The following is an 11,287-nucleotide window of genomic DNA, read 5'->3' as shown; positions in this document are numbered from 1 at the left end:
CAGTTAATTAACAAACAAACAAACAAATAAACAAACAGAAATCCGCTCAGTGACTCCCCCACACTGCGGGGCGAGCTGATTGGTTTAGGCTGTGGTCATGGGGGCGTGACCTCGTTTTAAGGGCGGAGCTACTCTTCGTTTTCCTCTGCTTTTCCCCTGCTCGCTCTCTTTCATCTTCTCTACATTCTCCCAGACCCAAAGTAACCTCTCACTCTCCTTCCCTCTAACCCCTATTTTTCTCTATTATAATTCCTCACTCACTCGTTCTCTTCTATCCTTATTTTTCCTTTATCTATGCATCTATAAACTTACATTTTCTTACTCCTGTCATATGCTGTTTCCCTACTCTGCATTTTTTTAGAAAGTGCTGATGCGTTAACACAGCGTCTGAATTAAACAGAAGTGAAACATTTAAATCTGCTCTAACACTGATGTGTGTGTGTGTGTGTGTGTGTGTGTGTGTGTGTGTGTTTATATATATATGTATGCGTGTTTGGAGAATCTCTTCAGCAATGGTGCTAGAAAAAAAACCTAAATAAAACAAAAGAAACTAAACGGAGGTGTAGCTTCGGCGCTGGGGCGGAGCGAAGGTGATGATGATGATGATGAAGTGTGTATTTGTGGCTTCTTCATAATCTCTCAAAATTAAACTAATGTCCTTTAATCAAACTTTAGTGTGGACTGTTTTATTTCGCAAATTCATTCAACAATCAGCGCACGTCACCAGTCGATCAGCACTCAGCGCCACTCTTTCACAGTGACGACTGCTTTTGGCGCCCCCTGGTGTTATTGCCAAGTGTCTATAGTCTGAGATTTTCGCAAACACACACACACACACACATTCTTCTGTAGTTCCTTGTTTTAATTGAGTTTGTGGGGCTGTGTTACATTTTAACAGCTTAGGGACAGTGATATGAGTTTAAAAGCATTTTGGAGAAGAAAGATGAAACCCATCACCTAATACACACAGCTGGAAGCTGATTGGCTGCTGGAAGCTGACTGTGTTTAGCGCTGTAAGAGCCGCAGGTGGAGAGAGTGTTCAGGTCTGAAGAGAGATTTGAGTGGGGTCTCCTGTCACAGCTTTTGGGGTGGGGGCAGCTAATGGCTCCCATTTTCTCTGTAACTTTTCATTACATTTTCGTATTTCTTATATCTGGTCGTCATGACAACAGAGATTAGATGTAACTGGTCAAGATGGTGGACAAGTGAGTGTGATGCATTGTCAGGGAGAGGAGGCGGTTGTCAGAGGGAGGAAGCTATTGGCGGGGGAAGGAGGCTGTTGTTATGAAGAGACAGTTGTTGTCAGGGAAAGGAAGTTGTTGTTATGGAGAGGCAGTGGTTGTCAGGGAGAAGAGGCTGTTGTCATTGAAAGGAGGTGGTGGTTAGGGGTAGAGGCTGTTGTCATGGAGAGGAGGTGGTTGTCAGGGAGAGGATGCTGTTTTTATGGAGAGGCAATGGTTGTGAGGGAGAGTAGGTGGTTGTCTGAGGGAGGAGTCTGTTGTTATGAAGAGGAGCCTGTAGTGATGGAGAGGAGGCTGTTGTCATGGACAGGAGTTGGTTGTCATGGGGAGGAGCCTGTTGTCATGGGGATGAGGCAGGTTTCAGGGGGAGGAGGCAGTTCTCAGGGAGAGGAGGTGGCTGTTAGGGGAGGAGCCAGTTGTCATGGTGATAAGTTTTCTCATAACAGGCCTCACACAGGACTCTCCCTTTGCTGTGGAATATGGGGAACAGCAGGTCTCCCAGCAGCTTACTGCACGTATTACACTGTAAACACATAAACACACAACTATGAAAATGACACACACATAAACACAACACACGTACAAACACGGTCTCAGTTGAGTTGATACCTTGAAACACTCTGGGTGGCAGCAGATGGAAGGAGTGTTGAGGGTAATTTTCACATTTCCATCAACAGCTTCATCACAGAACGAACACAGCACCTTTCCATGAGCACTGGGTTGGGGGGTTAGAGAGAGAGAAATCAATTTAATAGTTTTTCAATGGTTCCAGCTGTGGCCAACAGAGGGCCGCACCAGCACGCGTCACACGTATTTACCACTAACAGACCATATGAATATCCAGACTCACCTGTTTTGAGATTTGCTGACTCCTCCAGTTGGTTTTCCTTCAGAAGCAGATGGTCCTGATCCAGTCTGCGGTTCTGCTCTCAGTTCTGAGACAGGTGTGCACACCTGAGGACGCAACTCTGCTGCAGGTTTTTCCTGGTTAATTGCAGGTGTTTCTACTTCAGGTGCCTTCGATGCAGGTGAAGGTGGAGATGTTCTTGCCACAGGTGTTTCTACAACAGCTTCTTTAATAGCAGGTGAACTCACAGGTATTTTTTCCTCAGGTACTCTAGGTGTTTTTACTTCAGGTATCTTAGTTGCAGCTATCTCTGCCACAGGTGATTTAACTTCTGGTGTCCTTGTTGCAGGTGTTTCCACTGCAGATGCGTGTGTTGCAGGTGTTTGCACCCCAGGTGTTTTTGTCACAGGAGACTCTATTGCAGACATTGTTAATTCAGATGACTTCGCTGCAGGTGCTTTAACATCAAAAGGTTGTGTTGCAGGTGTTTCTTGTACAGGTGTACCTGCTGCAGGTTTTTCCATTACAGCTGCACCTTCTGCAGATGTTTTTACAGTTGTACCTGCTGCAGGTGCTTCTTTTACAGGTGTAACTGCTGCAGGTGTTTCTTTTACAGGTGTAACTGCTGCAGGGGGATCTTTATAAGGTGTAACTACTGCAGGTGTGTCCTTTACAGTTGTAAGTGCTGCGGGTGTTTCTTCAAAAGGTGTAACTGCTGCAGGCGTTTCTTTGACATGTGTACCTCCTGCAGGTGATTCCTTTTCCGTTATAATTGCTGCAGGTGTTTCTTTTACGGGTATAACTGCTGCAGGTGTTTCTTTTACAGGTGTAACTGCTGCAGGTGTTTCTTTAACAAGTGTAACTGCTGCAGGTAATTCTTTTACAGGTGTAACTGCTGCAGTTGTTTCTGTTACTGTTGTAACTGCTGCAGGAGCTTCTTTTACAGGTGTAACTGCTGCAGGTGTTTCTCTATAAGGTGTACCCACTGACGGTTTTTCTTTTACATTTGTAACTGCTGCAGGTGTTTTTTTTACAGGTATAAATGCTGCAGGTTTTTCTTTTACAGGTGTAACTGCTGCAGGTGTTTCCTTTACAGGTGTAAATGCTGCAGCTGTTTCCTTTAAAGGTGTAATTGCTGCAGGTGTTTCTTTTACAGGTGTAACTGCTGCAGGTGTGTCCTTTACAGGTGTAACTGCTGCAGGTGTTTCTTTTACAGATGTAACTGCTGCAGGTGTGTCCTTTACAGGTGTAACTGCTGCAGGTGTTTCTTTTACAGGTGTAACTGCTGCAGGTGTGTCCTTTACAGGTGTAACTGCTGCAGCTGTTTCCTTTACAGGTGTAATTGCTGCAGGTGTTTCTTTTACAGGTGTAACTGCTGCAGGTGTTTCTTTTACAGGTGTAACTGCTGCAGGTGTGTCCTTTACAGGTGTAACTGCTGCAGCTGTTTCCTTTACAGGTGTAATTGCTGCAGGTGTTTCTTTTACAGATGTAACTGCTGCAGGTGTGTCCTTTACAGGTGTAACTGCTGCAGGTGTTTCTTTTACAGGTGTAACTGCTGCAGGTGTGTCCTTTACAGGTGTAAATGTTGCAGGTGTTTCTTTTACAGGTGTAACTGCTGCAGGTGTGTCCTTTACAGGTGTAACTGCTGCAGGTGTTTCTTTTACAGGTGTGATTGCTGCAGGTGTGTCCTTTACAGGTGAATTCTTTGGCTCAACAGGTGATATAACTGCAGTAGTGTTTGTAGGTTCAGGCCTAAAATAGACACACACACACACACATGCATATACTTTGTGTAAAATTATGAAATTAACATTAGTAGTTTACTAATTAACAGCATAGATCAAACTTACTCAAACTTCTTCAGTGCTGAGAACACATAGGAGCGAGTGGCTCTACCATGAACACCTGAGGAAGTGGGCTTGATCTGTGGATTGGTGGGGCTCTGAATGGTGGGGTTTAGAGAAGCAGGGGCAGGGTTAATGATGTTGTATGACTTTGCAGGTTCTTCAGGGGCAGAGTTTGATTTGGTTGGGCCCTGGGGGATGGGGCTTGAATGCTCTGGTTTTTCAGGGGCAGAGCTTGATGGGGCAGGGTTTTTGGTGGTGGGGATTGACTGTTCCGGTTTTTCAGGGACAGGGCTTGACTTCCCTTTAGAGAAATTCAATGGCTTCATAGAGACTGGAGCCATACTACAGATAAAAAAGAGACAGAGATAGTGAGAGATAAAGAGGGGTGGTAGGCACACAACAAGAGAAAGAGAGAAGGACAAAGAGAGATAAAAAGTGAGTTTTTGGGAATCCAACAGGAGGCTGTAATTTTTTTCTTGGAAAGTTAAGGCAGCTGTGTTGTGTAGGTATATGCAGTTTTTGTTACCATGGCAACCCATCATCCAGCTGTTCGGTGCTCCTGCGGATCCAGCTGCCATCATTCTTCAGTACCCTCCGCACCTTAGTGTTGCTCAAAACTGCCTGCCGGTTCACATCTGGATCGGTTACATAACACACATCAGCATTTACATTCATCACATGCTCAGTAGCATTAATGACAATAGATTGTTTAACATACCACTGGACATGATCAGGCTTCTTCTCAGTGGTACCTTAGGGTTCTGTACAGTGGAACCAGAGCGAGAGAGAGAGAAAGAGAGAGAGAGAGAGAGAGAGAGAGAGAGAGAGAGAGAGAGAGAGAGAGAGAGAGATTGTTTTGACAAAATATTAGACAGAAATAGTCCGGAGTATCAGGTCATTTTTTTTTTTGTGTCATCCTTCCACACATGTTGCCACAGATGGAGATGTTACGTATGATGTGTTCTCACAACTGGAATGTTCTACATGGGTCAGGCAGGGAGTGGAGCCGGTGCAGTGGGTTGAGGAGATAGAGTGTGATGCTCCGGAACATTCCGGGGATTGTCTGTGACAATGTTGCAGTTCACACACACAGCTCCTCCATGTAAAGTCTGGAATAGTACTGAGATACGTTGCATGAATTCATGAGGAGAGAGGGAGTGAGAGAGAGAGAAAGAAAAGAAGAATGAGAGGGAGAAGTAAAACAGAAATAGTGAAAGAGAGAATAACTGAGGAAGGGCAAATCAAAGAATGTGGGTGAATGCCTGAGCGCTCAGGAGACAATAAAAGAACGAGAGTTAAATCAGGCGGGAATGATGAATTAATAGAAGGAAGGTATGAGAACTAAAAAGGACTGCTGCGCCTTCAGGGTGTCTGCATATTTGGAGGGATTCTGGGTGACTGCACATCTGTGAACATGTGTCTCTGGTGTCAGACAGAGGAGAGACTGCTGTGGATCTGCGTTAGCAGTGGGAACCACACAGGGGCACTAGTGGACCCCTCAGAACTTTGACAGTCCGATCTATTGCAGAGACAAGAAACGGAAACACAATAGAACAAAACCGTAATGGAGAGTTAGAATGAAAGTGTAACAGCGATAACGGAGGAGGGGTTGGAACCTATGGAATGTGGTTTTTGGATCTTGGAATTTCAACAGCATTCCACCCTGAGATTGAGTAAAAGAATGTGAAAGGACAAGCACCGGTACATTCTCCCAATCGCTCTCTCTCTCTCTTGCTCTCACTATCTTTGTCTTTCTCTGTCTCTTTCACTCTCTCTCGCTTTCTTTCTCTCTCTCTCTGGGCGAGAGAAGTTATAAGTTTTCTGGTCACACCGAGCATAAGGGGACAACATCTCCACGACTGCCCTCCAAACCCCATACACTGCCCCAGTGAAGCTCCGCCCCTCCATCCACAGCACTGACTGACTGGGCTATGGACAGAGGGATGGTCTCAGAGTGCCCAGTGTCTCTCAGCACATGAGCTAAATAATAGGACCCTCTGTTCTCGCACTCTCCCTGCATCACACACACATACACACTTAAAAACACACACACACACACACACACACAGTAAATACTAATCACAGGAGCAGAGAGGAGGAGGTGAGGACGATGAGATGGAGAGATGGAGTGGAGGAGAAGGAGGAGAGGAGGAGATGGATGGGAGAAGGAGGAAATGGGGAGAGGGTCATGTACGGCATGGCAGGAGCTGTGTAAATACGCAGGACAGAGCAGATCCCTGATGAACACATAAAACAGATCTGCAGTCTGTGAGAATTCTGCTTCTGGAAACCCTTCCTGAGTCAGAACAGAGGACAGTGGAGGTGAATAGAACCAGACGTCCTCCTCTGAAAGCTGCTTAAAAGAATGAGGACAGTGGGGGATATTTACCCTAGTCACAAATGACCCACAACCGCCATAAATAATATCCATAACACACACACACACACATTTGCACTTTGAATTTGCCTTAGAAAAGTAAAAAACAGAGAGAGAGAGAGAAAGACAGAGAGTGAGACAGAGAGAGAGAGACTCTTACCTGTGTGTGTTGGTTCTGAAAGATAATGTCCAGAATGAGGTCTGTCACACAGATATACCAGTCTGATCACTTCAACACACACACACACACACACACACACACCTCCCACCTGCACCACAAACACACTCTAAGCTATGTTAGAAATGCTAATGATATGAAAGATAATCATCAGCACTGAAAGATTTAACACCAGAGAAACAGAAACATCATCCTCACCTGCCCCTGCACCCTCAACTGCCCCAATATGTGTGTGTGTGTGTGTGAGTGGTTGTGTGTGTGTGTGTGTGTGTGTGTGTGTGTGTGAGCATTTTTAACATTGAAAACTTTGCTGTTATCTGTTCTTCCTGAAGTTTCACGCATGACTGACTCACAATTGCCATAAAGGTAGATTAAACTAGCTAGGTTTTAGTTGAAAACATTCCGAATGTTGCTTTCAGTTTGGCACATACTGCCTAATGAATGGAGCCTGTTTACATTCATTTTTAACATGGACTAATTAAGAGATTTTAATCTAGAAATAATCAAAATTACACTGAGTTAATTAATTATAATAAAGATTCCTCTATCCATTTTGTCATGTATACTACACTAACTTACACACATATTTATTTTATTCCTCCCATCAGAAAATTACTAGTGTTTTAACTTGTAATTTATCACAGAATATTGTTGCAATTAATGAAATTATTGAATGTATTATGTGTTGTTCTTACATTCATTCGTTCATTCATTCACTGGCTGTAACTGCTTATCTAGTTCAGGGTCGCGGTGGGTCCGGAGCCTCCCCGGAATCATTGGGCACAAGGCAGAGACTCTGGAGGGGGCGCCAGTCCTTCACAATCCAAAACAGACATGCATACACTCACACCTATGGAGTCACCAATCCACCTTCCAACGTGTGATTTTGGACCATGGGAGGACACAGAGAGAACACACAAATCTCCTCACAGACATTCACCGAGAGGAAACCCATGCAGACACAGGGAGAACACACCACACAGACAGTCACCCGGAGGAAAATGAAGTGCTGTAAGTAAGGCCATAGTCTATGCAATTGAATTTATGAAAATAAATAGTGTGTAAAATGTATTGTGTGGTGTATGTAGTTTTTGCTTTACTTTGGTGCTGCACCAGTTGCCTGAGGGGGTTGGGAGTGTGTGTGTGTGCCCTGGGTGGGGGGGGTGGGGTTGAGTGTGCTTGCCACCGCTTTTAAAAAAGTATTCTAAAGCAAACACTGAGTCATTATATGTGTTCAAAGAGGAAAATAAAAAATATATTTAAATTCAGTTGTTTGTGTCATAGATTCGCTATAAAATACATGTAGTTGAAAAAAAAAAATCAAATAAATAACAGAGAGTAACTCAGGGCCGAGCTGTGTGTTCTAACTGGGAGGCATAGTGGAGCTCATCATCACACACAGCCTTGCCACAGCATCATACCTCCTCAAAAGACACGAAAGGCACTTGTAAAAATAATAAAAGATCAAATAAGGCACAAAGCCTTAAAGAGTGGACAAAAGCGTAGTTTCTCTTTTAAAACAGAACAAGTTCTCAGGTCAAACTTCAGGATTCTAAAGAGAACTAAAACATTTACTGAAATACCACTGCCGTACCAATGCCACTGTACAGAAACTTGACCATGGCTAAGACACTCAAAGTTCTCCAGAACTTCAACAAGGTCAAAAGCCTTTTCCTGCTCCAAAAATACCAGACCGGTCTTAAAGCCCAATAGCCTGGAGATATCCAAAACATCAGGAAATAAGTCAATATTATCAAAGACAGACCTACCTGGCACACAGTACAACTGGTCAAAGTCAACCACCTGCTCCATCGTCTACGCCAGTCTCAAGGCCAAAGCTTTTGGGAGCAGTTTACAGTCTGTGCACAGCAGAGACACAGCATGCAAGTTCTTCAGGTTCGTCAGGTCCACTTTTTTCTGTAACAGGGTCAGCACTGCTGTCCTACAGATCAGAGGAAGCTTACCTTCCTCTACGCTGTACTGAAGAATGTCCAGTACCTCCTGTCCTACTACTGACCAGAAGGCTTTGTAAATCTGATAGGTGAATCTGATCTAAAAACTGATAGGTGATACCAGGAGCTTGACCATTCTCTATTCCCTGGAGGGCCTCATGCAGCTCCCCCAAAGAGAGTTTAGCATCCAGTTGTGCTGCTGCCTGCTGCGAGAGCCTGGTCATGTTCTGAAGGTACATGTCCTCCACCTCCTGGGCCGCTGTGTACTTGTTCTCGTACAGCTTCAAGAAAAAGCTGACTCTCCTTTTGTGAATTGAGAGCCCATATGAGGGAACTCCTGCTCTGCACCAACAGAGTCCCCTACACAAGTCCCCTGCTGAGAAGGGCCTCAAAGTGGCCGATGCGGCCGTAGCAGCCACTCTCACAATGGGCCCTGCAAAGGAGAGATCTAACACGCTGATGTGGCCCCAGCAGCCACTCCCATAAATGTCCCCGCTGAGAAGGGCTCTACCATGGCTGACAAGGCCCTGGCAAACCACCCTCACAATGTGCCTTGACCACTCAGCGTTCCCCGACCCATCAGTACCAGTATTAAGCCCTTCGGGGCAGGCACATACAAGATGTGTGGTCTGCCCACAACCAAAAGACTTCATATCAGCGTCAAACCAAGCAAAAACAGAGTAAAGAAAACCAGCAACTTTAAACTTTAATACCAAATCCAACACCTCTGCTACAACATTAAGCCCCATGTAAGCCTCCTAAAGGACACCAATGCCTCTTTCAAGAGTTTTAAGAGAAACTCTGGAGTATCAAGTCCTGATACCCTTTTCCCATTTTGGAATGAGTAATGACTCATTGAAGATTACAGTCTTGTACTGACCTCTATAGAAATCCCAGACTTTGGGGGTTGTGCACCCTCTTCCTGGTCGTGTGGGGTCTCATGCTCAGGAGTGAAGACATAGTATAAGGAACTCTGCTTAACCCCTACATCCTCACTGAATGTAAATGTTGGAGCATTGCAATTTGCAGCTCAGGTTCTTGATAAGAGGGAACATCCCTGTTCCTCTGAATCCATACTGAGCATTTTCAAATGTTGGAATCCTCTGCCAAGTCTGGAAATCAGGGAGAAGCTTCTGTCCTGTCATACTTCTTGTCCCTGACCATCCTTCCTCATACCAATTGTTTCAAAATTTTGAAAAGTGCTTTATCAGCAGGCTGGAGGTCATGTGTGGTATGAGATGGATAAGCCATCACATGCACATGTTTGGCTTTCATCAGCTGTAGGAAGTCCAAATTGTTCACATGGTCACTACGGCTGTCCAACAAGAGTACATGGGGCCTTGGGTCATCTCTTGGCAGCTGCTCTGTAAACATCTGACCCCACTCAAGGAACAGATCACTGTTCATCCAGCCATTGCCAGAGACCCTAACAACAACATTTTCTGGACAGACATGAATTACCATTGTGTGACTAAATGTTCCCACTGCACTAAAAGGCTGGCAGGGCTGGCGGTTTCTCCTTTCTCCTCATATATATATATATGTATATGTGTATATATATATATATATATATATATATATATATATATATCATGGAGAGAACATGTCTTTTAGCCCCACAAATCCTTTCATTATCAACAATGTCTTTATATTTACAATGTTATGAAACTTGGGCACACTAGGACCTGAGGGAGCTGCTGCTGTTGCTGTTACTGCATGCCCATTTGATGCAGGTGGCTAGGTCTGATATTTGTTGACAGAATATGCACAAGTAGTGTTGCCACCTCAGTTCACTACAGAGCTCAATCATTCTGTATGAAGTTTATTACTCCAAATCATCATCATCAACATCTTTTCCACTTCAGGGTCCATTTCAGGGTTGCAATATTATTCCAAATATAAAAATTAAAATTTTAAAGATTTATCTCCCCTATTATTTAACTTGCATTTTAGTATTTTGGAAATAATATAGTCTTGTTGTATTTGTTTTGTAGAGCTTTAATTACTTTCCTTTATGCTGTTTTTTCTTATATATATATATATAAGAAAAAAAGAAAAACTGCACAAAGAATAGGTATTTGACTTTACTACTTAAAGCTCAAGAAATACAAAAAAAATAAGATTGATAAGAGAAATCTTAAATGTATATTTTTATATTTTGGAATAACAAACTCAACAATGTTTATGAGCAGATGAATGAGCTCTGAATTGGTCTGATCTTCTCAGTCAGTGATTGGACGAATGAAGTTCAAATGGATTGGCTTTCATGGCCGGCATGTGGAGCTCAATATCTTATTTTAAAACGCCGCTTTTAACGCCGTCGATTTGGCTTTGGAACGGCGTAAAACATGGCTTCCTGGAGGTTCAAAACGGTGTTTTGAACCTTGGTATTTTAACGGCGTAAAAGACGGCGATATTAATACTTTTACGGCGTAATTAACGGCGCCACGCCGGAAGAAATGCTGTATTTTTCGGCGTTTTATAAAGTAAACGCGTCTTGTAGATGCCATTTTTGACCCTCTTGGCGTTCCATAGTATGAGACCGCTGCTCTCTCTCTCAGCCGGAGGGAGCGGCAGCTATTGCACGGCTCCTAAACAGAACGCGCTTCTCAGAGGTTGTGGCTTTTATTTCGCCAATCAGCAGCTAGCATGAGCTGTACATCAATTAGTGCTGCAGCCAATGGAGTCACTGTCCCTCCTACAGGGCTCTGTTTTTGCGGTGGCGCTTAGAGCAGTAGGTCAGTGTTTAAACACTGAGATCTCAGCTCTGGTTTTAGCTGGAACTAATGTTTTCACTGTGTGAGCTAATTCACTTTTAGAATAAAATAATTATTTAAAAATCACA

At 43.9% G+C, this 11,287-nt stretch overlaps 2 protein-coding genes across 4 annotated transcripts in view; one reads left to right on the top strand and one right to left on the bottom strand.

Moving 5' to 3' along the window:
* The window catches only part of plp1b (proteolipid protein 1b), an 8,756-nt gene extending 8,104 nt beyond the window's left edge, over positions 1-652 (top strand). Inside the window, exon 7 of one of the 2 annotated variants that reach the window (XM_066659535.1) lies at positions 1-652. This exon is cut by the window's left edge and continues 999 nt beyond it. The gene's annotated coding sequence lies outside the window, so the exon portion shown is untranslated. The other variant, XM_066659543.1, reaches the window with a different exon arrangement.
* A 123-nt stretch (positions 653-775) lies between these two features.
* On the bottom strand, positions 776-6,488 carry si:dkey-125i10.3 (proteoglycan 4). Of its 2 annotated transcripts, none has more exons than XM_066659515.1 (7): positions 6,473-6,488; positions 4,654-4,696; positions 4,462-4,570; positions 3,939-4,277; positions 2,092-3,840; positions 1,851-1,956; positions 776-1,764 (listed from the first exon to the last, which is right to left on the bottom strand). In XM_066659515.1, exons 2-7 carry the CDS (start codon positions 4,661-4,663, stop codon positions 1,642-1,644), a joined length of 2,436 nt encoding a protein of 811 aa, XP_066515612.1. In that variant the 5' UTR covers positions 4,664-4,696; positions 6,473-6,488; the 3' UTR covers positions 776-1,641. The 2 variants fall into 2 exon arrangements, with proteins under 2 accessions (XP_066515612.1, XP_066515619.1); XM_066659522.1 differs by lacking the exon at positions 6,473-6,488 and adding an exon at positions 4,904-5,083.
* Positions 6,489-11,287: the final 4,799 nt, after the last annotated feature.

This window comes from Hoplias malabaricus, chromosome 2 (genome assembly GCF_029633855.1).
Source record: "Hoplias malabaricus isolate fHopMal1 chromosome 2, fHopMal1.hap1, whole genome shotgun sequence".
NCBI classification, from domain to species: Eukaryota; Metazoa; Chordata; class Actinopteri; order Characiformes; family Erythrinidae; genus Hoplias; species Hoplias malabaricus.
This window is presented reverse-complemented; position numbering and strand designations above follow the sequence as displayed.

Coding starts and splice junctions, on each gene's coding strand:
- si:dkey-125i10.3 (XM_066659515.1), bottom strand. Junction 4,278..4,461: donor CTGGATGATGGGTTGCCATG/GTAACAAAAACT, acceptor TTTTATCTGTAG/TATGGCTCCAGTCTCTATGA. Junction 1,957..2,091: donor GTCAGCAAATCTCAAAACAG/GTGAGTCTGGAT, acceptor CCCCCAACCCAG/TGCTCATGGAAAGGTGCTGT.